Source organism: Harpia harpyja, chromosome Z (assembly GCF_026419915.1).
Source record: "Harpia harpyja isolate bHarHar1 chromosome Z, bHarHar1 primary haplotype, whole genome shotgun sequence".
Classification (NCBI taxonomy): Eukaryota; Metazoa; Chordata; class Aves; order Accipitriformes; family Accipitridae; genus Harpia; species Harpia harpyja.
Genome location: NC_068969.1, coordinates 17,848,559 through 17,876,107, shown reverse-complemented (window position 1 = coordinate 17,876,107; position 27,549 = coordinate 17,848,559). Strand labels below are relative to the sequence as shown.

Below are 27,549 nucleotides of genomic sequence, written 5' to 3'. Positions count from 1 at the left end.
TCTGGGGTGGAAAGGAGGTTCCCACATTCGTGCTGAAATGCTGATAGACATGGTGAAAACAGCCTGTTACGCTGGAGGGACGTTTCCAGCAGACTAAGAAAGAGAATCTGAGACAGAGTGAGCTCTAACTCTACTGTCTGCTTGTGCTTCCCCTTCCAGCTGCAGCCATGGGGATAGAGGGGTTGGTTACCACTTTCATCCTGCTCCCAAGTGCTTATCACAACCCCTGCCACACATTACTGTCCACGTCCCTCCTAAGTGCTAGTCTGGCTCCTCACGTAACTGCCCCGTCCCCACTTCACACCGAATAAGCCAGGTTAAAGATGGCAACTAGCAACGGGGGACTGTAACCTCGTCGCAGCCAGAAGAGGATCTCTGAGCACAGCCTAAGGAACAGACAATACTGGCTGACTTCACTCTCAGGCTTAAATTAAGGATGAGGTATTTCCACCACCACTACCATGGTGCGCCCAGCAGCAGTCATCCCAGAAAAGAGCCTGCCATGATGCCCTGTGCCCACAGACCAGCTCGTAAGGACCCATTTGGAAAGCTTAGCTGAACACTGGGAAGATCCTACCCTGAGCAACAGCCTTTACAAGATGTGCTGATTAAAAAAAACCAAAAAAGTAAAGAACTCGTGCCTTTGCTTTGCAACACGTAGCAACTCAGTAAGACAAATGACAAAAGCCTTTACTGTGGCGGAATAGTTAAATACAATCACAATAAAATTCCACCTGTCAGCTCCAAAAGCACCCCACATGTAGAATTTACACAAGCTGAACTGGAGCTGGTTCAGGGCATGTCATAACAGTTAGTCATTTCTGCACTCTGCACTGTTAAAATTGGCCTCAAGATGAATTGAGTGCCTGTAAAGGGCAACCATATTTCAAGCAAACCAGGACATGCTCAGGGTAGTTGGACTGCCCCTTCAGCTGCATTCCAGAGCGTTTAATTTTTGCCACTCAGTTTGCATGAAAAATATTTCCAGTACACTTCCAAAAAATTCTGCAATCCAGTAAAAATACTTTGTGGTAAAACTCTGGAGAAGAAGGGAGGAGAAAGGTATTAGTTTATATTGAAAGGATTTTGCATAGCATTATTCCAACCTACACTCCTAAGTGAAAAAGTAAGAGTCACAAGTTATTTTTTGCTCACATGAGTTGTTTGCAATCTGTCAGTTCCCATAACTATAATATGGCATTTTCAATCCAATAGCATCACATGGGGTTTTTTGAATGGCAGCCTATTTTGGTTTTGTTTGTGATGCTTTCCATCAAAAGCCACTTCTGGTGTAGGAGACGACATTACTAAAATGTAAATATAAAGGGCACTGTAAATGATTTCACTCTTACTCCAGTTATTCTCAAGGGGCTTTAACGCAAGAAATCTTCTCACTGTGTGCAAAAGACTTTTGAATCAAGCCAGTGGTGCTGAGCACCCTCATCCCTTTTTCAAGTCAACTTAACTTGAGGCAAAACAAGTATGGGGGAAATAATCAGGCGCGGCCCTTTCCAGAAGCTGTGCATTAGAGAAGTCAGTCTGACACAAATGAACAGAAATCCTCCTGGGCTTTCTCAGAAATTAACGCACCAATAATGTAAGATTAATATGTAATAATGAGACAATTTTCTTCCATGTCACACAAACTACGTATACTGTATCGGGACACCATGTGCACTTTGAAGTCAGCAAATTACAGTGTCAGCAGCAAGTACATTTCAGATGTAGCAACTAGAACAGTTGTTAGTGGCAATTTCACAGTGAAGGCTGCAGCGAAGCCTGTGTCCCCTTTATCCGCACAGCTGAAACAAGTCTTCAGATGCTCTGGTGCACAGGTCAGACACCTTGGTAACACATTTTTAGCAAGGTATTTATTTGCTCAATTTTGAAGGTAAATATTTTTGTAAATTATTCACTTTTAAAATGCTGCTATTCTCACATTTCTCTGGATTAAAAAAAAAAAATTCCCTCTCACAACCTTCAAAAATAGATCTTGGGCACCTTTAAACCTGTATCATTAAAAAAAAAAAAAAAAAGAGAGAGAATCAGGTATCTTGGATTTCCTCTTATTCCAAGTAACTTATACTATATGCAGTCCAGCCAACGAGTTAAAACTTCCTCCCCTTTCTATTTCCTGATGCTACCAACACCCAGTTCACAAAATCCACCATTTGGAGAGGTAATGAGAAATCTGAATGGCCAACTGGGCTGCAGAAGGTCTGTGGTGTCCTCTGGGCAGGCCAGAGCCTCTTCTGGGGATAAGGCATTGAGCAGGGAATGATGGGGCAGCATGAAGTGATCACACATTGGAGAAAGAAAACGTGGAAAAGGCAGCTATAATTTTGTTGCAGGTCACTTTTGTACCAAACACTTCACAAACAACTGAAGATTTGCCCCAGGACCTGCAAATATGGGAAGGCAGGCAAATGTCATTGCTTAATTCACTTAAAAGAAATGCAGCACAGACGCTGCAAGCTTAAGTGCCACTTTGGTGACAGTCTATTCTTGATAAATAAATCATTTATACACCTGACACAGCTCGTTTCTTCCTTTCATGATAATTATAGTTTTAGAAGCCTCATTTAAGGGGTGCAAATTAATTTCCAAATTCCACCTACTGTCAAAGAGTGTATTTTATTAGGTGATTAATTACCTGCAGGAGCACTTCAGGAGACACCTTGAAGGCAAACAAGGATTGCTGTGACAGCTACTTTAAGATATGGCTCCGCTCCTAAAGCCCGATGAGCCCAGAGATAAAATAACTGCATACAGGTGTTATCTTCTATAGCACCTTGGGATGTTCGTGCTTCAGAGAAGTGCATTTCCCCTCTAGAACATGCAAATATTTGCCTTGATGCTATAGCCCTTGCTTTGTGAGAAGTCCCATAAACTGCCTGGGGTTGGGTCCACTTCCACAGCAAGGCAGAAAGCAAGGACAACCATGGGGAACTACTCTTCCCTCGACCTCGGTGTACTTCTGAAATCTTCTGCACTCCCAAAACACAAACTACTTGGCCTTCTCCAGAGTATATGCCTGGGTAACATACAACTGGTTTCAAATTTCTGGGCCAAAAATACTTTTTGTAAGTTTTATGTAAGTCAGTTACAGAGGTGGCAGGATTTATAGCAAATTTTACTGCAGTTTCCTTGCTGTCCTTTCAGACCTCTACACTGACCACAACTTCCAGCAGACCTATGCTCTTCACAGTGCAGTAAAAAGATCTATACATGTGCCATGTCACTCCTCTTTGCAGTCAAGTTTGGTGCCCAAAGATCACAGTAAGAAACCAGCGCAGCCCAGCACGGCTTATATACACGCCTATGTACCAAGTTCAGGTACCTTTACACACCCCAGTGACTTTGACACATCATTTAGATACTGAAAAAATCTCCATAGAAAAACAACTTTTCCAGTAACACAGTGGAGAAATGCAGAGTTTAACAGATTTTATAGGCTTTATCCACCTGTTTTACTTAACTCTCTTATTCTACACAATACCCAAAGCACTGCTGTCACAAGAATAGCTCTGCTCCCTTGCATTTCTTGTTTGCCTTCTCTTACAACTACACCTGCCTTTCCTGGGAATTGCATTATTATGGAGAAAATGAGATCCGAAGGCTGTTGACCAAGGGCAGGGCCTGTTCCCAACATGTTTGTCTAACCTATTTTAATGGCCTCTCCTGATGGATGGACTGCACAGATGATCAGCTCAGGTGCTGCTTTGTTGGATAGTTCCCCAGAGCAATTTAAGTCATTACTTCTTCACCTTCTCATCACAGGCATAGGAACAGATTTTTCTTTTCTCCTTTGCAGAAAATTTTCAAGTAGTTATCTTTATGATTTTTCCTCCCTGTGGCTTTTCCAATGCTTTTCCTCCCTTTCATGCACAAGGACATCAGCCTCAAAGACTGCCAAAGGCAATTCTCACTGTGTATTTCATCAGCAAGCTTAAGCCAGATTGTTAGCAAAAGCTGGTTACCTCTAAGCCAACGCTAACCCTTCAAGTTGGGAGCAAAAGAAAATACAGAGTTAGAATAGTCTAAGAGAGATTCTCTCATCTGACAACAATAAATTTCTTTTTCTGATTTCGGGCTAGTGGGATGTCACGATCTCCCTTCAGTATGCGTCAAAGAAAGAACATCAGAGCTGAACATATCTGAGGTGGGAGAAAAGAATAGAAAACCAGATTTTGAAAATCTGAGAACTGACTGCTCTCTAACAAAATAGTAATGAAAGACACAAAGTCTTTTCAGAAGCATTTTGCAAAGCTGAGGATACATGGCAAAGGGAAGGATTGCTCTGGACTCTGAAAAGACCACCTGAAGCCAGAATCTATCTACAGCAGTTGTAGTTTTCAAGATGTGGATGCCCAGTGTGACTTTCTATTAAAGAAGTATAAGCCCTTGACATCACTCTCAGCTAAAACAAGATCAGAAAGCTACTTGCTGCACTTTCTCTCTCTCCCCACCCCCCTCCCCCCCCAAAAAACCCAACAACCAACAGCAGCAGCAGCAAAACAAAAAACCCCAAAACCAACAACACCACACAAATTTCCCAGAAAAATAATCAGTTCCCAGTGAAGATCGAACTGGAGCTTACTGCTCCAAATCTGCCCTTGATTAAGTATAGAGCCTTCCACCACTCAACAGTTGTTACGAGGTTATAGAGAGAAATCTCATCTAAAATGTCGTATAACCCAAAAGTAATTAACCAACTCTGACAAACACTGTACTACAAACCTACTTCAATTTTAACCCGTATCGTATGCTGGAAACTTCCAGTTGAATATTCTGTATTTTCTCATTTGCCCACATACGCTTGTTATTAAAACCACATGAGGGTACTGAATCATTTCATGGTTCGTTTGGAGACAAACACGCAGAAAATTGTGGGAAACAAGTATAACCCTAAGAGGCTGGGCAAGCCTGTGTAGTCTGAGGCATGCTGTGGTGCAGAAGCTTGAGCTACAGGACTATGTTATTCTGGGGCTCAAAAGTGAACAGGAGAGAAGTCACCATATATGTTCACTGAATTTCTGAGTAGATCATTAGCAAAGTCAGCCAGTGTGACAGTTTTAACCCTCAGCGCCTTGCAAAATACCACGTGTGTGCTCAACTGTTAGTTTACAACAAAACCCCTTAAGTGAGGCAGTAGGATAGTCTTTCATTTCTGAAACTGGTCTGGCAATGAGGAGAATTCCCCAACTGCATAGGAAGTTAGGAGCATAACCTCAGGCAAAGCACTTAATCTTTCTGGATCTGACATCTGGAAAAAATGGTAGCCCTTCATCTTGTCCATTGGACTAGAAGGTCATCAGCTCAAAGATGACCTTTTGCTGAGAGGACAGTCAGTAAAACAGTAAGGCTTTGCTTTTGATCAGGTTTGTATGGATTATTCATATTACAGCAGTGGCTGAAGGACCCAGACATAATGTGCCACCTCAGATGTGCAATGATAACACACATGAAGTCCACCTGAGAACACAGCCTCCTTCCATTAATGATTAGTGTTGCATTCAGAAGCATAAATTCCCTGAAGGGAAGAATTTCTGGATAAGTATTTTCCATAATACATCTTGCCTATGGATCTTATTCCCCAGCAACACAAGGAACATTCATATTATGTCTGCAGATCTCCAATTTTGCTTTGAAGCCTAAAGCAGCATGTACATAATCCAGGTTTCTTGTTGAGCCCTCTCTCCAGATTGTAAAAGGTCAGATCCTGTCATTGTAACATAAACACTTTTAGTAGCTGCGCGGTCTCAAACTTACCTCTTACAGGGGTATATGTAGACACATACAAGAGATTTTTCCATGGAACCTGAATGCTTCGAGATAAAATTAAACCATTAAATGATGAGGTCTTCCGGGAAGTTCTAGGGGAGACCTCTCAAACTGAACTCCGATCAAACGGCTGTCTACTAGAAAGCTTCACAAAGAGGTCATTTGAGAAGAAAGACAAGGAAGATGATAAATGATAAACCTAAAGCTCTACAAACTATCTGGCCAGCTATGGGGGACACATTTCTCTCAAGAACACTGGCTTACCTGTAGCTTTACAAGGACAGTAACGACACTCGAAAGCACTAATGAAAATCTCAGACCTCAGCCTTCCACTAATGTTTCCACCTTGCTCCTATTAATGTAATGCTATAAAGTCAGACTTCTAACTGGTATTAACAAGGCAGTAAACATCCCCTTTCAGAAAAGAGAGCTGTAATTTCAGACAGCTGCATATGTAAAACTCTGTCTCATACTAAATAGCTGATTCCTGAATAGGGAAAACAAAGAAAGCCCAGCCAGGTTCCTGTGACTGATACTTCTGATGGATGGTTTGAAAGGCGGAGGAGGAGTGGGGAGGGAAGGTCACAAGATTAAAAAGCATGTAACACACACAGAACAATATCCATCAAGAAGATGATTATTGCAATAATTTCAGAACTAGGGAAAGAGACAGCTTTAGTACCAAAAATCCTAAGTATATACTAAACTTGTTTTTTGACCAAGCTTTTGGGGTAATAAGAAACTGTATTTGCTGTTCTGTACGGCTCTAGGAAACTATGCATTCCCACCCCACTTGCAACGCTAGTGAGCTGCAGACATAAGACAATCCTTTTCTCCTGTGTGTTTCTGAACAGAAACAAAGCTTTTTCCATGAGGAAAATCCGTATCTTTGAAGGAAAGAACTTTATAGTGCACTCTAAATATTCATCAAAGCTCTACTTGTAACAGCAGGAACTTAGCTCAGGGAGGCAGGTGGGTTGAATAAGAATTTATGGGATGTCTGTAGACATATTAAATATCGTAAGTTCTTCAAAGCACAGGTAACACTGAAATGGAGTTTACAGACACAGTTGATTTACAATATGCACGGTCTCAATCTATACTCAATACCTTCTCATATTAAAACACATTCAGAAGATACCATCTGCTCTTTATAGGCACCGATAATCAAAAGGTTTTCTGTTAGTGTAAGCACATACATTAAAGGATATATTGGGGTAAAGCTCATGCTAAAAAGGGAGCAATGCTCAACTCTGCATTCTTTCAACCAGAGGTACACCTGTGTCCTTGATCAGAAAGTTTATTCAAGCTGTGGCATCTGCACTGTGCCCATATTCATGATACTTCAGTTTCCAAAACCTGCAAAATACTTTTGGTCAATAGGATTTTCTAATGTTGTTATTTCTTTACTGTCAAAGGACCATTTGATCATTTCTCTGTTAGGCAACAAACTTCTTTTATCTCCTGATTATTCTCATGGAAAAACACAAGAAGGAGAGAGACAAGGTACTAGTAATTTCCTGTTAATTCAACATGCTTCATCAAGTAAAGAAACCAGGATATCTTCCATCTAGATGCCTGGAAGCAGCCTGACCCTGCAAACATCTCATTCAAGCAGTTCACACTTAGGTTAACAGCAGCATGGAGAGCAGAACAGCTCTATAATACACAGAAATGCCAACAGTTCTATTTTATTATTATTTTTCTTTACTGTACTAAAATACTTCAAAACACACTTGTACAAAAATCTTTTCCATTCCAGTAATGTGGAATGTTAAGATGTGATTGAACAGAAAAGCTTTAGGGCCACAAAATGCTACCCAATTTTACTGTCTCTGATCCAAACTGTAGCCTGGGTATCCATTTTCAAATAGAACTAAAACACATTGGGAGCTTTATGCTCTCTGAACTGCTATTAAGCTGCACAATAAGTTTAATTATGGCAACACTTTTGACAGAATTAAATAGTAGTGCTTGTAGTCAGCAATAAGATCACCAATGGTAGAAATAACATTGATAGATTTACATAAAACCTCACTACGAGTGCTGAAGCTTAAAAGCAGCAAAGTACCACACATCTCAAAAGAAAAAGATTTCTAAGCCCATTCAAGTACCTCTAACAGTTATCTGGTATTGATACAATTAATTGAAAATAAACCAACAATCGCAAAACTCCACCTCTGCAAACATACAGCATTTTTAAGTCTGATTCATGATGGGTAAGCGCCATTACCACCCAATGCACATACGACACCACGCAATTGTAATACCTTGGCTTTAAAATCCCTGATCCTCCTTTATAGGCGTGCTTTTTTTTTTTTTTGCTATTTCAGGAATTTCACTATAATAAACTATGGAATTCTGCTCATAGAGAGAAAATTCCATAACTAAATCTTCAATTAAACAGTCTCATATCCACCAGGAAAAGGAAAGTGGTACCTCAGACCTGCGTCATGGTTTGGTTACTCGCAGACTATCCATAACAACTACTGAAAGGACATCTGCGCTGATGAAGTTTGAGGACATTTTGTACCAAGAAGTATTCCTCATTTTTAATACCTGAGCAGTTTCAGGAGCGCCCTGAACTAAACCCTTCAACTTGGAAATCTCCACAGGTATTTGGACTGTAGCCCATGTATTTTTCAATGGGTACCCGAGACATGATAAATGACAATATTTGGTTAGTACAGTAAAACTCGGTGCCTTTGCCAATTATTAATACTACAACATGGTCCTGATCCAAATTTAACTGGCATTGTTGGGTTTTGCCTTCCACCAGCTCCACCTACACAATGTCTGGATAGTAAAATTTTAATTAATCATTTGAATATTAATACTTAATCAGTACTAAGGTTTCCATCTCCACTATATGTTTATAATCTGGCTCAAACAATTTAATTATTTCACTGCTGTACCAGTAAGTAATGGCCATTCAATAGGATATTTACTGACATCTTGTCTCTGACTGTAGAGAGTTACATTTTCAGACTGGTTTGCTGTTGAAGCAGTGCATGGAATTGCCCTCTTTTTCCCTCTCCTTAGCTTTTGAACTCATCATCTGATTTTAGGCAAATAAGACAGAGGTAGGGACAAAGCTCCTAAAACTTCTGGGAACATCGAACAAACACCTCAAACACATCTATAAGCATCTCAGTTGAGCCGAGAGATTCAATTTGGCAATGGCACTTTGCAGGAAAGGTTGCAGAAGGAGCTCAATAGTTATCTGTGTGGTTGCCGGCCAGGCAATCAGCGGGTAGGCACTGGCAGGCAACCAGCACATGGATACCTGGGGAAGCACCCCGGCATCTGTTATCACTTCCTCAACCAACAGCTCAGGGCTGTAGGAGGGAGTTTTGGGGCCATGAAAGCAGAGCTTGAGTCAGCGCAATAGGGAAAGCAGAGGTGCTCTGGATTACAGGTCCATAGGAAAATGTGTTTCTGCTGTTTATAGAACTACTTCAGTAAAGAAAAGGTACTATGGCCTTGCGAACAGGGTGCTGGTCATGCATTGCACCATGTGCAGAGATGACTAGGTGAACGTACAGGGAAGGCTGTATGCACGCAGCTAAACAGCCTTTCAGAATTTCCTACAGAAAACAGAAACATCCAAAACACAGCAGGGGGGAAAACCACAGACGAAACAACAAAGAAAACAAAAAGCCACTGCAGACCTGTGTAAATAAACGGAGAAGCTGCTTAAACCCCAAGGATTTCTGGTTTGTGGTGCTGGATTAAAGAGTAAAGGAAGAGCCTAAGAGATTCTGCCTGTATTCTGCTCTCAAAGGAAACATAATGCACAAAAGAAAGATTGGCAGCAGAAAGAAGATCCAGTGTTTGGGGATCAGTATACAACTATTAAAGCTGAAGTGCTCTTTAACAGGGTTCTCCAACATACGGCCTCTGTGGGGAAGCTCTGGAGACCATTTACAGAGCCCTTTCCCAAGCTCAGGGCACCACTTAGTCTTTCTTGGCTACAAAATGTTATCTCTGGCTGTTGAGGATGTGTTCAGAGTCCTTAGTCCTCCCAAGATGGGGAAATCTGTGAGGCCAACAGGCCAGCAGACATCTGAGGAACAGCTGCTGAGAACTTTAGAAGTTCCAGGGACCTTAAAGTTGATTAAAAATAGAAATAATTTAATCAAGGTCACATTTCTCCTCAGAAAGAAGGAATTCTTTTTAAATACACAGTATTTTGTTACAGTAAAAGTACTCCCTGGGCTGGCAAATCACAGGCCTTGGGAAAATAAATACTTTAACTTGTTCTAGGCCATCCCATTTCAAGATCATAATTTCCAAGGGGACTGAGAGATCAAACATTAACCTTAGCAAGTGGTCCCATGTTTCAGTGTCTACCCCATAACCCAGGCAGGATCTTCCAGCTACCTACTTAACACAAAATTCATACTGGATCCTTGAGTTGGCTTCTTCCTACCAATATTACCCAGCTCTGCTCCCTTTTTTAATTAAAAATAGGGGGAAATCCAGAGAAAGGAAATTTAGCAATGGGAATAGTTCCCTTACACACACAAGAGACATTTCCAACTCATATACTTAATAGTTAAAGAGCTAAACCAGATTTAAGCACTTAAGCAGCCTTATTTGTTTCTGGAAGTACTAAGCTCCTTCCCTACTGTTTGTGGGAGCTCTGCATATTTGGTAGGTTCTGGGAGAGCGTGAAGGTAAAACGAAATCACAGGTGAGAAGACACATTCTTTTCAGGTCCCTTAGTAATACACAGGACTCCTGTGGCCTGAATTAGTTAATTCCTAAACTGCTGGGACTGTCAAGAGAAACCATGCTTTCGCATTCCCTTCTTTATATTCCCTTCTGTTGAAGTAAATTAACAAAAGAGGTTAGTTTGTCAAACCACGTATATTCATATGCTTAGCTGACAGTCATCACGCTTGGTGGTCTGGAAATTTTTAAAAGGACACAGAACTAAACATGAGCCTGACAAAACGAGGAAAGGTGCTTTTAGTCACTCTGAGCACAGAACACAAATGGACAGATTGAATTTTCCTAACATTAGCTGCAATAAATACATCCCAGGGCATGAGGGGTGATGGAGCAGTGGAACAAGGAGGTATTCTTGACTGATTTTGAAGGTTTTGTTTGTGCCCAATGGCTTAAGAAATTTGTTCATCCTTCCTTGAAGACTACATTTGTAATGCTGTACCATTGCCAGGGTGAGTCAGAGGTTAAATTACTGGCCGGATAAATTCCAACAGCACAATTTATGTTCACCTGACCCGTGGATCTGTGCAACATATTGACTCAGATATTAGAGTAAAACAAAGGACTAAAGATCTTTTGCATCTTGCCTTTCACCACTCTGAACAAGCCATGGCCCTGTAGGATCTCATGCAGAATTCTCCCCATGGTTTGCCAGCACCAAACATTTATTTTTAAGTATTGCTTCCTCACCCAAATTGTTGTTGTTTTCCTTCATTTATTTTCTCTCACAGGCATCTGGAATATCTAGGTAGCGTGAGTTTACTCTCAGTCACCATGCATGGAGGCCACAGCGGTTCACCAGCCTATTAAATCACACAATCACACTGTGTTCTTCAAGCGCCCTCCTAAAATTCTGCATCAAGCATCAACAATCATGAAATAGGCTCTAAAAAGTACAGGAATGAAAACAAACACATCAGGGCTTTTTTTGTGAGCTGGTGTTTAAAACTTCACCATAGCATCTAGTTCACTTCTCTGACATTTTTTCCATGGTCGTTAGATGTATACACACTCCTGGTTTTTAAAAGCAGCTCATATTTTACATATTCACATCAGTTTGAGAGACGTGGATCGTAAAAGGCACAGTGAGAAGACACAGTAACATCCAAGTTTATCCAGAGAACATTTATCCACCAGGCACATTCACACTGTCTCTCAACAGAGCGTATGACATGTATCATAACATCAGGGAAGGGAATGCTTCAGTGATTTGTAGAGGCACTGGTGAGCTTTATTCTTCTTCCAGTCAATGACAGTTAAGGCCAGAAGTGCCTGACCTGCCACAGAAATTCCTGGGCTTAGTTTCTAATTGCATTCTTTCAGAAACTACATGTTCTGAAAATAACGGTTAGCACCATTAAATATTCAGAATAAGCATCTCTCAACCACCTAAAATTCAAAATTAACAGATTAAACACACATCTAGACTTACAGTCAAAGTGAAAAAAAAATAGAGAGCATTGGTGACAGAGCTGTGAAAATGAAATTCGTACTCATTACTTTAAGATGAAGTGTTAGCACTCATGGAAAACATACATATATTTCAGAGCACCAAAAAGGGTAAATAAATTGGGGGAAAAAAGAACAACTAAAGAATGCATAAAATATAATCTTGTGGGATGTGGTTTTGATACAAATACTAGCGACAACCGAAAAAGGAATAACATTCTTCAGAATCTAATTCTACCAAATCCCAGAAGCTTCAGATATTAATTTACAAAACAAATCTTGCTGATATTCAATCCCAAAGCCCTCACAGAGGCATCCCTTTTACCTTCTCTGAGTAGCCCTCATAATCCTTTTGCTCTTCATCATACCCTCTTAGCCAATTCCAAGCCCAGTGAGCACATCTCTTCCCAACTGGTCAAGCCAGAATCTTCATCTTGAGCAACCAACTGAGCAAAATAAAATTTAAGCAGCTCAGTGATACAAACTACTCAAGCTAAAGAGTAAAATTCCACTGAATCATTTCTCTTAGAAAATGCAGAGTCTATCAAAACTTCTGAAAGAATTAAAAACACAAAGACAGATGGTCCCTGCAGTGGCATTCTCTCTTCGTTTTTAAAAGCCAGTAGAGAAACCAAGTCCTTTAGAACTGGCAAGAAAAAAACCATGACACTGAAAGCATCCACAAACATTTCTCACATTGAAAATTACATGCACTACCCATTTTCTTTCTGCAGGGTGTTCCCTTTGCAAAACACAAGGCCTTACAGCCAGCCAGAACACGTGACAAGAACCCTCAAGCGTCCATGAGCAAGTGCATTGCTCCCGAAGGGAAATCAATGGAGATAAGAAAGCAGAAAATCAGTTGAAAATTCTTCCTCCCATTGTCAGGTTTTGACCAAGTCTGGAATTAAACACAAGACCTTACACAACACTGAGAGCACTAATTCTTTTCACGCACCTCAATGTTTTCACTGTTGCCATTTGCTCAGGTTTTCCTTGTCCTCTGCTGTTGTTTTCTTTTTAGTGACAGCTCCAGCTGAATTTTGGTATCAACTCTTTCTCTCATATCACACTAAATCTACATACCTCAGGGTTCTTTGGATGTGTACAGCTCCCCCCCCCCCCCAACACAGAAGTGAAATCCTCTGCCAAGCACAGCAGGTGTGGGATGAAGTTGTTCCAAAGTTGCCAAGAATTCTGGTGGTGAGAATTTCTCTTTCTGAAACATCTTCTCTGCCCATAGCTTTGTTAGCTGTTCTTCTGGTTATTACTTTTCAGACAACAAACAGCAATGTTCAAAAGACTTTGCAACAAAGGTGAGGGACCACCATGCAGTCACCCTGGAGAAGCCTCTGCCACACGGGTCTAGGAGACACATGGTCTTGGGTCGTGCCCCAACTTGCCGCCCCACAATTCTGCTGAGAGGGAATTCAGCAGGAAAACACTGATGGGAGCATGATTTGGCCTACAAAACCTAAAAGTTTATCTGTACAAGATGATGTTTTGCAGGGCAGGATACAGAAATAAATAAGGGTGTTTTGCAGGAAAGTCTTGAAGGGAAAGATAAACGGGAAATAAGTAGGAAGGATCATTTGTTTTCCCAGGTAACAAATATAAGATGCCCCCCCTGCTCTCCCCCCCAAATATCAGTCATTGGTATAAGAAATCTCTGAGCCAGCTGCATCCATTTAAAAGGTTAATGTAAAAGTTTAGGATTTGTAGTACCTACTGCTACAGTCATTTTTGTTGGGAGCGCTGGTATGAACAAGGACTCACTGAAAGGAGGTTGAATGCTTGCCTTTTAACAGCTGCCAGCTGTGAGCCTGAAACACTGCAGAGCACCTTTTCTACCTCCTGACTTCCCTAAGGATTTCACATCTGGCCCCAAGGAGAGACAAGATACTGGACCGGACAGAACGTGGGTCTGATCCCGTCAGGCAAAGTCTAACAAGCCTGCTTGGGTTTTCTCACAGAAAATAAATGCTCCAAGTGTGAGGTATCTGGCATCTTATCAAGGTACTATAAGCAGAAAAGGGACAGGGTTGCTTAGAAAAGAAGCTTGTCTTTCAGCTAAGTTTCAAGCTTATGGGGTTTTTTTTGTGAGGTGGAAGTTTGCAGTGAATTTTCACCAAGTTGTCCTATACAACCCCTAATATACAGGAACTTTATCTCAGTAGACCCCAAAGCACTATGAAAACAACTCTTACGTGTTTGTGTAGAACTTGGGTAATTATACTAACGATGCAGCAGAAAAAAACCCTGCACTACCGCTGAATGCTGAACTTTTCTAAGCAAAACACTGGGAGTTAAATTAGAAGCAATGGAGTTGCCCAGCTGGAAAGCTTATGGTAAAAAACTGAGAAGCCATAATTCCCCGCATTCCTTTGCTACCAAGAAATCATACAGCCCTTTTATAACTAACTGATAAGCCCAGAGGTAGTGCATTTAATGAACTATTGAAAGGCAATGATGCCTATTGAACTAGGTCAGCACCTGTGTATATTTTTAAGGAGTAACAAATAGAGCCTGTCTGGTTATCTCCAGCTACTGTCTGCTAGATGGCACATCATAGCTCAAACCACCACAAAGTTCAGAACTAGGAAAAAGGCTGCTATGTGCAAGCTACAGCAGGGAAAGGAGTTGCTGAAGTAAGTTACTACACAGTGCAGTGAAAATAAACCTTTGGTTCACTTGTTTTATAGGGCTGAAAGAGTAAGGGAAGACACCCATTGCCATCAGGTTGTAGAGGATCTGCGATACAGGACACAGTCGCTTTTGACTTCAGAAAGCATCTGTTGATGTAGTCTGGGGTGCACATTAAGACAGAGAAATATTTGCTGCTTCTCTTAAAACATGAAGAATGAAGAGAGCTATCTTTGGTAGCTTTCTCTATGAAATCCCAAAACATGAATAGCTTTATTAATCTGATTCAAAACTGTAACTAGAAGTGAGGTCTACATGTAAAAGCAAAAGTCATGAATGTGTTTGATGTATTTTAAGTAAGGCACTGAACTGCAGTTGTTATTTACAGATCAAAGAAGCTCCAGCAGCGTCCTGAAACAATCTAAGTGAGAAATGCCAAAATCTGATTTCATCCATGTCCATATGTTGCTTTGAACTCGTAATTCACAGAATTGGTCACTATATTGAACTAATTATGAAGCTTAACGCTTGCCAATTTTGATGGCTGTGCTCCCATATAAAAAAGTCAGGTCTGAAGGGAAGCAGAATGATATAGTAGAAGACATGCAGCCTTTATTGAAATCTGGGGAGGAAAAGCAATGAATATACAAAAAATACCCCTTCCCTCAAAAAGACAAACATAATTTAGTTTTCTAAATGGCTGCTGTGACACAGATTAGCAAAATAAATAGTTTGCATTAACTAACACATATAAAAATAAAGCGGTTATTTCCTCCTCCCTCATAGGAAAAGTCTCTTGTAACAGTTAAGTGGAAAAATATCTATGCTATCTAAAAATCTAATGAGGACATGTATTGCACATGGAATTAAAACCAAAACAATTTCACAGCACAGCCTAATATATTTAAATTAAAATACTAATAACAGTGAAAAGAAACACTGATAAAGTATTTCTGCAGGCAGGAATATATAAACAAAGTGTGCTCTGGTATCAGTGAAGACTTTGAAAATTACTTTTTTGCCAATTAGTTACAGTGGTTGGAAATGACCACAAACATTGGTTTGCCAAAGTAGTGATTTCAGGAATCACACTGCTTAGACTATAATTAAAAAGCAATCTATGCAAAATAGGTTATTACCAGTATTTAGCAGCTAATTTGTTAGTTAATGCCTTAACAAAGCTCTCCTTTGATTGCAGTGGAGGGGGGAATAACTTCAAGAGGATTATTTGCTATTAAGACTCGTAGTCAATTATTGAGAATGCTGATGTGCTCCTGCAATTACAATTGCATAGCAGCCACCAGGAAAGCCAGATGGATTCAGCCTGTGCTGCAGCTAGCAATTCCCACATGCAGGGCAGAAGTCTGGCTTCTGAATTTTAATGACAATTTGCCAAGTACCCTCACAAATTTGAGTGTTTCCTAATTAATAGAGAGGTGCAAGCTGAATGTTCCTCAATGCCAGTCACACATTTTATTGTCACTCACATCAATGTGGGGATTTTTTTCCCCTATATGCTTTAATTCCATTTCTGACGGAGCAGTCGCATAACTGCTGGAGCCTCTGGGTAACATTTTTCATCAAGATAATATGATACTCATTCGGTTTTCCTTCTGACAAAAGTGACAACACAAAATATATTTTCCATCAAGTTCTGTGAATACCATATTTAAGTCACATTACTGGAGATACACATAACAGTAACCTACAAATATATTCCATGTACTGACAAGTTATAATCGACTCAAAGCTACCATCACTTGCTACTACCTCCTATCATAGTTACTATCCGGCTCATCAGGGCAAGGAATTAAACACCTCACTAACCCTAGACTTAACTTCAGTCACAGGAAACATAACCAACAAACTTCTAGGCAACAGAACAGAGGGAAAAAAAAATCCAAACTCACCCATATTTATGAATTGCTTTTCCTGCCAATACTACCTCTTCAGACTCTTACCGTATTTCATTGCAAAGACTTTCCTATAGCAAAAGCTGTGAATAAAAGTATCTTCAACAATATAATTGAACCTGAGGCATACTTTCTATGTAAAGGTTGGTTTGGGGAGCTGTAGCCCAGCCGACACAGAACCTCAAGGAAGCTTTCAGCTGCAGAGGAAAGCAAGGAGGCCCATTAATCATATTTATCAAGATTGTCTACCCTGGCTTTCATGCAGTTAGGGGAAATGTGCTATTCTACTTCAGCAACAAGAAGCAAGGCTAAAACAAACTGACCTAACTGCATGGGTCACTTCCAGAAATAGAAAGTATACTAGCAGCACAGCTGTACAGGCCATAAGGCAAAATGCTAGGAGGGTTGGAGAAAAAGGGGAAAAAAAACATCCACCCAAAACTTGTGAGGTATGTAGCCAGTGGCAAAATTATACTGGGCCAAATTTTGCTTTAATTGGCATTCAGTACATTAAAGTCAGCAAGACAAGATTCAGTGAAGTGCCTGTATTTCATGAGACTCCTAAAACGTTTTATTGCACATCAGGATTTCATATCAGCAAAAGCAAGAATGGAGCAGATAACCTCCCACTGAGGTACGAGCATATTATTTATTCTGATACGCATGGATACTTCTTTAGTTGCTCTTCTCTTTTACATTAAGAGACTGTACAATGTTAAATGCAAACACAGAATACAGTGTACTAGCTGTTCTCCCATGGGAAAGCAGGGGTAGTATCCTGGGCTACGTTTCCCTCTTTTTTGGGGAGTCTGTCTAAAAGAGCATCGAGATGCCTCAATTGACTCATGACAGAACTTCACCCATGTCACATATTGTGCACCACTAGCAGCCTTTAACTGGGCAAGATTCAAGCCTGGGACAGACAGATCTGGCAGACTGACCTGAGCATTGCTGTATCTGCAGCATGATGCCAAAACGTTCAGGCCAAGCTCTACTTTATTGTAGCTAGACCCGCTGGCTTTGAAAAGCAAGAACCCTATTTTCACATATTCAACCAGCATAAAAAGAAAATTTGCAGAGCTTACACTTTATTGACTTCTATAAAATTAACAGAAAAATAAAAAAGTGAGATAAGAGCCTGGTTTAATAACACTATTTCCATCTGCAGTATACACACCAGGCCTGCTTTGCCTACATTTCTATAAAAATAATGAAAATCACATTACCACCCGTCCCTCCTGTACCATCCCCCACATGCATTTCCAACTACAAAGTGACATGGGATTCTCAAAATAAGGTGCACACCACATGGGGATTATCCCAAAGATTATAAAGCTTATCGTACTTTTCTTAAAAAGAGATAAGCTACAGAAATGCAGAATCTTGGCAAAAATTGATGCCAAAATAAAATTTAAAATAGCTTACTATATAACCTATGAAGTCTCAGTATGGACACTGTAACATGTCATGATCATACAACCTCCTTTCTCTTCTTTATGATCACATAAGCATCATTCCACTAAGCAAGAATGCACAGGGAATGCTACAGACCTATAGACCTTAAACAATCAGTTCATATCAAAAGAAAACCTAGTCAAAGTTAAAGAAATAGGAATCCATAAAATCATTCCCAAACTAAATCTCACTCCATTTGCTCACACAAGTTAGTCCCAGGAAATTCAATGGGACTAGTCCACAGAGTCAAATAAAATTAATAACATTTCAAATTTTATGTTTCCTTTGCAACTGGGTTGAGAGGCAGGATTAAAGCAAAGATCCACGGGTCATCCTAAGATTAGATCCCTTGCGATAGGCATTTCCTTGGGCTGGTATTGCAGCAAGCACAGGCATTGTGTGCCCTCTAGTGTATGACAGCTTGTAGCACTGAAGTCAATATGACCATAGCAAGGAAGAAACAGAAGAAAGGTCACTGTGCTCCAATTTTACTTTTTTTTTTTTTTTTTTTTTACAATAGAAGCGAGAGTTCCCATGCCCCAAATTAACTTATTTTCCCTTAACTGGCCGAAATGGTTACTATAAGGATTAATTGCTAGTGCAATCCCAAGATTCCCCTTTAAACAAGAAAGTTGTTTCATCTATTCCATCTGCTAAAACTAGCCAAGTCCGGCCCTTAAAATATTCTGAAGGTAGGTATGACTTCCAGTATTTTCTTTTTTGGGGGTCATTTCTCCTACACTCAAAACACTGGAATCAATTCCTATTTCCTGCAAGATAATAGTAAGATAGTCTTTCAAAAAAATTGAAGTATGATCTGTATTAAGTACTTGAAAGAACTGTTCTTGTAGCAGGCTCTCTCACAAGTGCCTCTCTAGCCATGCTTCCAAACATTATCATAACTGTGATAAATTACATAAGCTCTCTGCCACAGATCTGGTTTCTTCTTCACACCTTCACCATAACTTTTGGGTTACAAATTCAACTTTTCAGTTTCATATTTCTCAGTAGATGCCTAATATTTATATATAAACATTAAATGTAATGTAAACAAGTAACAGACAAAGTATTATATACATAAAAAAATATATATATGTTTCAAAATCTAGTGACTTGTCAGGGTTGGGTGGATTTATTTACGGTCAAAGGAAGGTATGGTTTCCGCAGCAGCAGTCTAGATTAAACACACCTTCCTCTCTCCTACATGCTTTAGCTACATCCCTCCAAATCTGCTGCTGTACCTACAGATAAAAGGTCACAGTCATTACCATCTTCAAAAATCTGCACAAATGGTAATTCAAGCACTAAGGCTCCCACCAAAACCAGCACCGCTGACAGGCACGTTATTACGGATACACGCAGACCTGTATTTTCATATTGAGAGTATGGATGACAGATTCTTACAATCAATGCTGGGATGATTTAAGAGGAGATCTTCCCCAGCTGCCTGCCTCACCCCACTGCCAGAGGTTCCTTACCCTGTACCAGAACCAGAAGAAGCTACTATATGTCAGGCCCTCCTTTGAACGCCAGCTTCAAAGCCCACTGTTTCCTGCTACTTTAAGCTACAGGGGTGCTAACCCCACAACAGAAAGCAGGGGACTCTCCCAAGCCTCTTGCTGAACTATTTCAACAAGCTACAGAACGTGAAAACATCGTCTTTCTGAAAGTATCATCTTTCTGATAAAAGAGGAAGCAAGATGACAGCCACCACTCAATTAGCGGCTGGAGACTCGCAAGTGCTAAAGGCTCTTGGTCACTGCCAAGCTCAAGGGCAAGCAGAAAGCAGACACCCCGGGCTCCTAGTCCCACGCCAGCCCTGCTCCCCAGAACTCCCACTATGCCCTCAGGTCCTGAAGTGCATCTTCTCTTGACCAGAGCAGACACTCGGGTCTTTGTGTTAAAGCAGAACTGCTGGCTGAGACAACATCATACAAGGAATTTGGGAAAAAGCTTTTGATGTTGGATTGTTGATTCTTTTAACTGTGTTTCTGGTTTTTAGCAGATGTAGAGAAACTAGGTAACAGCAGTCCAAGTATGAAAACCAGATAATTGCTATTAATACTGACAGCAGCGTGATTCTGCCAGTGGAAGTCTTCCACTGTAAAAATCATGTTTTGGTCTACTTCAGGCAAGAATTTCATCCTTGAAAGACAGTCCTGTACTTTTAGAAAATTGCTAAATTGCTTGTTGTTCCAGACTGATCACACACATTTATAGGACTAGTTGCTTCGGAGAGTCAAGACCCTTGACAAGGTATTATTAAAAACAATACCATCTTTTTTACATGTACATGCATCCATATGTCTCTTTGTACAGGTTTTATATAAACAGATACACCACATGGTTCTTGGGTTCTTGGGTTATTTAAAATTAAAAAAAAAAAAAAAACAAAAAACCCAAAAACCAAAGACACAACAAAGAAACAAAAATATCACAGCATGAAGAAAACCAGAACAAAGTTAGGCATTTTCTTCTTCCCAGCTTGTTCTTGCCCACAGTGTTGCTACTGACCCTCAAAACACATTCCTGCACCATGAATGCTGCAGAAAATCACTTGCAAAAATGCTGTAGTAAGCTGCTTAGGGAATGTATGGAAATAGTATCTCAATTTCAAGCATGCGGTAGAATACGCTTCCTGCAAGACTCTGCTTGCATACACATTCATTTGGAAAGAATCTGCATTATCAAATCACATAGGCCATTTTTAGTGCACATAGTTTTCAAAGTGGTTTTTTCTGTTCAAAGACCCTAGATGCAAGGCTGTAGTTTTCAAAATACAGAAACACTCTGCATATATGAAATTCTTTTCATCTGAATATATCCACTGATATCAGACAAATGCAATACTTGTATGCTCCATTGGTAAACTGCAAATTGATGGCAGCAAGGATGGCTGCATTCTGCTTCTAAGCAGTATATATGGATATTGCACCTAGCCTGAGAAAGAGAGAGTGTTCAACTGGAAAATCTGAGATCATTGCACATGTTTGACCAAAAGACACCGCCAACTTCAAGAAGGAATTTGCTTTAGGTCTCTGTCCACCCTGGCCAGTTTATTTGCCATTCAGGCATGTCACAAAACCTATTTCCCACAACTAGTAAATTAGAAAAACCAGGGTTATTTTGTGGTCTGTAAAAGTCATTTATAAGTGCTTTTTGAGATCTCCATTTTCATTTCCAAGTACTATTCCAGTGTTTGCAGGGAGAAGGTAATGATCATAACCTGCAACAGCAAAGGACAGTTACTCCTTTTGTCCATTTATCAGTGTCCCAGGTCACCAGCTAAGATGTGCCTGAGCCCTTATCCCAGAGCATGGACTTGTCTCCTGTTCTTACCCCACAAGAATTACCTTTAACCCTTAGACACCTTTCAAAATGAAAATCCCTTGAATATAGGTATCTAGAAGGATACAAGTACACAAGTGATACAAGAGCTGATACAACTCCAGTGTTCTGTCTTTCCAAGACAGAATAGTGTTAAGGGGAGGGGGAGAAGCAGGGACTTATTTTTCAACTTTCCTCCCATTAATCATGTCACATAACTTCTGCACAGTTTTCCACATGGCAGGACTAGCTATTTAATCCATTTTACAGTTCCTATCCCTTTCATGAGACTGTTGTTGTTCTATATGGAAACACCTCAGCCGAAGAAATGCTGGTTGCTCAGTAGAAGCCTAAACCCCAGTGTTGGAGATCCTGCCTGGCAAATGCCTGGTTAAACCTAACCTATCTAGAATCGCAAAATAAAATAAAGCCAGCTCAGTTTTGTTACAAGAAGGTAACAAAAGACAGATACTGCACACATTTCATCAAGGAGGATGTTTATTTTTCCAAATATTAAGATAGTGTCCTGTTTGTCTATTCTATCGACATCTGCTCTGTAATACACAATGATAGAAGATCAAAGTTTTAATTGTGCAAGTAAAAGAATGTATTAATAACATTCTTTGTCCTGCAGCAACAGAGATAAACTTAAAAAAAACCTCTAACAGCTAAGAGAACAGGATATTTATATAAAGATGTCCTAACAAAAGAAAAGCATGCAAAACTACCTCTAGCAGATAAACAAACTAGGCTCCCTGTTTGCAGACTGTTCCCGATCAAGCTCAGCCCTCAGAGATCCCCACCCTCCCTCAGTCAACAGGGACAACATATCTCAGCTGGGTTTCACATTTTTATACCAACCCTTCTCAGCATCCTTTGTTCACTGACCCTTTAAATTCAGGAAAATGCAGCAGGCATGCCTTTAGATTCCCTCTCCTAGGCAGTAAGTCATTTAAGAAGGGATTTTTTTTGTTGGTCTTTTTTTCTGCTAACTCCTTCATCTGCATAGGCTGCACTGCGCATCCTCCATACCCCTTTTGATATACACGTTGTAACAGGACACTAGTTCTGCAGCATACATACAACAAACAGTACCTCCTCCTGAAGAGACATTATTACTTCTTGGGTTTCTGAGATTGGGAAGAGCCTGAATTTGTTCCCTGTTTGTCACACTGCTGCCACTCATTAATGCAACAGCATACTTTGAACTAGTTGTTTTTCTCCTCCCCAAAATGAATATAGCATGGAGTGCTCTCTCCCTCCCAAGACAGCAGTAGCTGCCTTTATCCACTTAGGGCTCCAACTTCCATACACTGAAGAGAAAAAAAAAACAAACAAGAAAACCCCAAACCAACCCACAACTGTACTAACTTAAAAAACTAGGACTCCCAAAAGTGATGACTAGGCTACCTCACTGAGAGTAAGATCAATAGCATGCTGTACAAGAGTGGGTTCAGATTTATCAGTAGTTTTCTTTCAATTTCAGAGCTCTGAGACCAGTTCTTTTGTCAAGTAAAGCATCACTACCACCTCTTCCTGAATGGAGGCCACCACAAGCAGAGAGCCCAAATCGTCTCAGAAAAGTCTATGAGGCAACACAGAAGACAAGCTTATTCAGGGCTACCTGCACAGCAAAGACTGATGTTTGAAAGCAATTCTCGGTCTCCTTTAAAGACATCTGTGAATTACAAAGAGCCAGTCATCCTCCATCCTCTTTGTCTTTAAGGAAGTGTTTAATATTAATTTTAGCTCCTTTTGAATCCACTTCTGGGCTAGGGCCCAGTCCATCTGCAATATTTTTTAAAAGTGACAAATTAGATTAAAAACACACAGAACACCCACTCAGGACTCACTCAGTTCTTCCAAATTATGGTAACTCACGACAGAAGGGACACTACAGCTAACCGTGGCACTGCTTGTGCGAAGCTGCAACCTGCACACAGACACACAGAGGGTGAAGTAAGTCATTGTACAGCGAGTTATTGTACACAGGGAAACTGGACAAGGCACTTCCTCTTCTTTTGTGTTGTCTTAAAGGATGTTATTATGAATGAGAAGACATCTGCTAGAGTCCTGTAACATTAATGGTAATGGAAAAGCTCCAACGGGAACTCAGGGGTTTCTCTCTTTTTCCCATGAACTGAACATTATGGAATTTTAACAGATGTTCTACTTGGTCATAGTTAATAAAATGAATTATGCAGGAATTAAAAATCTGTCTCCATTTGCTTATATAAGATCTCAGCAGCAGAACTACATTCCTATTAAGAAATTCTAGAGGATTTACAGTGGATTTATAGTCTGCTCCTGTCTTGTTACAAGATAGCTGGAGATTTTACAAATGAACTTCTCTGTTGTGGAAAACATGAATAAATTTACCTGTTTATTGACTGTTCTTAGTAGCATGATCCAGTTTCCACACCAATGCACACTGGTACACTACCACCATAGGAAAGGACAATTCTCACTTAGATTTGCTTTGGAAGTGACATCATGGGAATTCCACATCATTTCATAGCCTCCAATTTCTGCCATTTATTCAAAATCTCATTCAGCAACCTAATAACCATACTCCCACTTTATGCTTTATGACAAAAGCTTTCCTCTTGGAGCATGGATGTCTCTTTTGGGCTACTACTGCCAACAGAATGATGCACTGTACCTCGATTCCCTTTCGATTTTAGGATTATTTCAGTGTAACTACATCAAAGGAAGATGTAAAGACCAAAATGTAATGGAGATGTGACAGAAGAGGCACCAAAAAGGAGGTAGGTAGAAGTCATAGCCAAAACTTCCAAGCATTGAGGTTCACTCAAAGTTATTTCCAAAAGCATTACATATTTAGCCATCGTCTTTCTCTTCTAATATTCATCTGTACAGAAAGTATTCTGATGAGAAGATAAAGGGGATAAGTGAAAGACTGAGAAGCAAAAATGAAGGAAGAAACAACTACCTTGCACCAGAAGAGAAGCAGCAGCAGCAGATTACATAGAGCAGAATAAGGCTGTCTTGAAAAGATCTACTATGCTATAGTAAAAAGATGAGATTTTAACATTGTACTCCCTTTATAAACAGACTCCTTGTCACTTAAGTCCAAGCAATTGGCAAGCAGATCTCTGTCCAGGCACTGAAATCTGCTTTATGTAATACGCAAAAATTTATCCCGATGCAACAACTAAAATTAACCTTCCTTAAATTCTGGCTCAACAATTTTGCCAGCGCAAGAATATCATGATCAGAAAGGCATCAATATTCCTGCCTCTTCCAATTATTATGTTTTAAATCAAAAATCATGCATTGAAGCCCCTCTATCCAAAAATCCCACTCCATGGTAACTAAACAAAGGGGTTTGTGTAAGTAAAGAACCAAAGCATGTAAAGAAACCTTTATACTTATAAAAGTCAGCTGGAATTCAGTCTATATATGCTATGCAGCTACCTGGATGTGTCCGATAATGAATTAATATAGATTTTTATCTGAAAATAAAGACTTTCCCTAAAGGAAGAAGTGTACTTAAAGAGAAGGGAAAATACCAAGATTAAATGTCAGGCTTACAACAGTTCCAGCTGAAGGTTCAATACGCTGTTCTTATTTGAGTGGACATTGCTTTACAATATTGAGTGTCAGAAAAATTCAACAGTCTTAACAGTGTTAAATTCAAAGAATTTTTTTTTTTTTTAAACATCACCTATGATTTGTTTCATTTTGAAAAGAAAGCACATTTCATTTGGTAATCATTTATTTCTCATTCTATTGGACAGATTCTCCCAAAAAGCAATACTTCAACTGAAATCAGTTCTGAAGGATCTTTTATGAGTATACATAATGGAGAGGACCCCCATTAAATTTCCAACAAAGTGTTGCCATTTTGAGTAAACAAAGTTATCTCAGCAGGGTCACACGCTATGCCATGAATATGGTCTGCAAATTAATTACCACCCTGACATATGTCAAAACAAATTTTAAGGAGAATAGCACCCAGTAATAACCATGTGTTTTATCTACCTGTTAGTATGCAAAATCTGTATTCAATGCGATCTAAATTTATTCATTTATTCAGAACCCCTCAGAGAAATCAAAATGATTCGTTGGCCTTTTTTGCCTGTCTCCAAATGAAATCTGAGTGAATAACATGTGTTTAGTGAGCCAGAAAATAAGTACAGGACGAAGCTATGGTGGGGGTTACGTTTCAGAAAAGCAGGTGTCATCTCTGCACAAATAACTAATTTTTTAAACACTCAAAACTGCTAAAATAGACTGCAGTGCATTACCATTTGTCAGCACTTTAGGGTACACTAAATTTGGTATTTCTTATTTTAGGCAATATCTATCTTTACTCTGTAATTGTAACAAGAGCTGGCTAACATAACTGTTCTAAAAACAGTTTTCAGCATGAAGAAAGGCTTTTAAAAGCAGAGCTATTCAATGAAGGGTAAAAAAGCCTCTGCAACTGGCTTCATTATCAATGGCAACACAACCAACAGATCCGATCCTGTGTTTAAAAAACAAAAGCAGCAAAGATCCAAACCTAGTTTACTCAGTTGAGTTATATAAGGAGAGGACAAACCCACACATATCACATTGAACACAGTAAGTAAAGAACCCTTCCTGGACAACAGCTGTTACATTTTCATAGGAATAGAGCCTCATCTCTTATTTGAGGTACTCATGGTATAACTTATGCTTTGTCAAAAAATGACCTCCTGGGATCTGATTCTAAAACAGTTTTAGACTGGGAGTTCATCAGTATGTTTTTCTACTACTTTTATAATCTGCCTTCAGTTCACACAGCATATCAAACACTTCCATGACACTAATCCTGTAATTCACAGTACGTTTATGAAGAGATTTTAGTTTAGGAACTATTGTCTGCCAAGCCGGCCAAAATATTTTTAGCTCCAGTTTTTTTCCCCAACAGTGAAGTACTTCTGATTTAGAGTTAAGTAATGCCATATCATGTCTACAGACTGGATGACTGAATGCATTTCTTTCACACATAAAAAGAGAGAGAGCAAGCACAATTGTCCCTATATACAGATGACAGATAATCTCTTGGCATCTGCTGACAAATATACTTAAAGAAAGCCTAAATCTGTCTGTGCCAAACTTGGCCTGATGCCACCAGTTCACCATTGTTGGCATACATACTTCACATGATGCAATCACAAGACCTGAGGAAGTTTCCAGTACTTTATTTTATGGTTTTCATCATGTTAACATATACATTTCCATCCTTTTACAATTTAGCAGCAACAGAACTGAAAGACAGGATGGTAGATGACTTTCTGCATGTACCACAGTTTTCTCAGTGCACATTATCAGTATTCTATTTAAATTACAGACTAGTAACTTAGCTAGAATGAAATATGCTAGGATTTAGAGCTTATGGTTAGAGCAATTGATCTCAATTGTACTACTATCTCTTATTAGAAAACAAAGTGAGGCAAAGGAATCAATTTAAAAAAAAAGTGAGAGAAAGACAAGTGTTTTACCTCTCTTAATACTGTGCTTTTATAACCACGATAAAGTCCTTGAATACCCTGTAAACCAATAAAAGAAAGCATCAGCTATAGGGAATTAGTTTGCCAAAGACACAATTTATCGGTGATTACGAGGCAAGCATTACAGCCTTACTGAGTGTCAGACCTGAACTTCTTGCAAATTGACTACATTGATTATAACATTGTATACTGTATTCCATGATTTACAATGCAGGAGGGTTTTATTTCAAAGATCATTTAACCACTGTTCAGATTAATCAGTTATAGAGAAGAGAATATACCTTACAGTTAAAATTAAAAGGGCAAGAAGGCACAGAAACACATTACTTCAAATTCTACTTGCCCAATATTTTGGTCTAGAAGTATCCACTATCCCATAAATATTTTGAAACTACTACTCTTCTGTTTAAATAGCCCATGCAAAATGAACCCATAAGATGACAGCTTCCTATGTCCACCTTTTTAGCCTTGATTCAGAGCTTTTATCAAGACAAATATTTTGTAGTTTTAACCAGCTGATAACATTCAAAACAATTAAAGTTTGATTTTATGAAAGTATATAAAATTATGTTTAATATCTTATAGGACAATATATTCCAGAGTTTGTCAAGTCTTACGGTTCTCTGGTCAGCTACAAAGAAGGGGAAAAACACATGGTTTTGAGAACACCAGCTTTTAGATCAGAATGACTAAGTCACAGAAAGAAGTTCCAACAACCCTCTTATGCAGGGTTATCACAATAG

At 39.6% G+C, this 27,549-nt stretch overlaps 1 protein-coding gene across 8 annotated transcripts in view; it reads right to left on the bottom strand.

The window, feature by feature from the left end:
* SLC25A26 (solute carrier family 25 member 26) overlaps positions 1-27,549 on the bottom strand; it is an 88,321-nt gene that overhangs the window by 39,688 nt on the left and 21,084 nt on the right. For 7 of the 8 annotated variants that reach the window (XM_052778119.1, XM_052778124.1, XM_052778123.1 and 4 more), the window contains exon 5: positions 26,798-26,845. The exons of the other annotated variant lie outside the window; for it this stretch is intronic. In XM_052778119.1, coding sequence (XP_052634079.1) covers positions 26,798-26,845 — 48 coding nt within the window. The remainder of the gene's footprint in view (positions 1-26,797; positions 26,846-27,549) is intronic. 8 annotated transcript variants of the gene reach the window in all.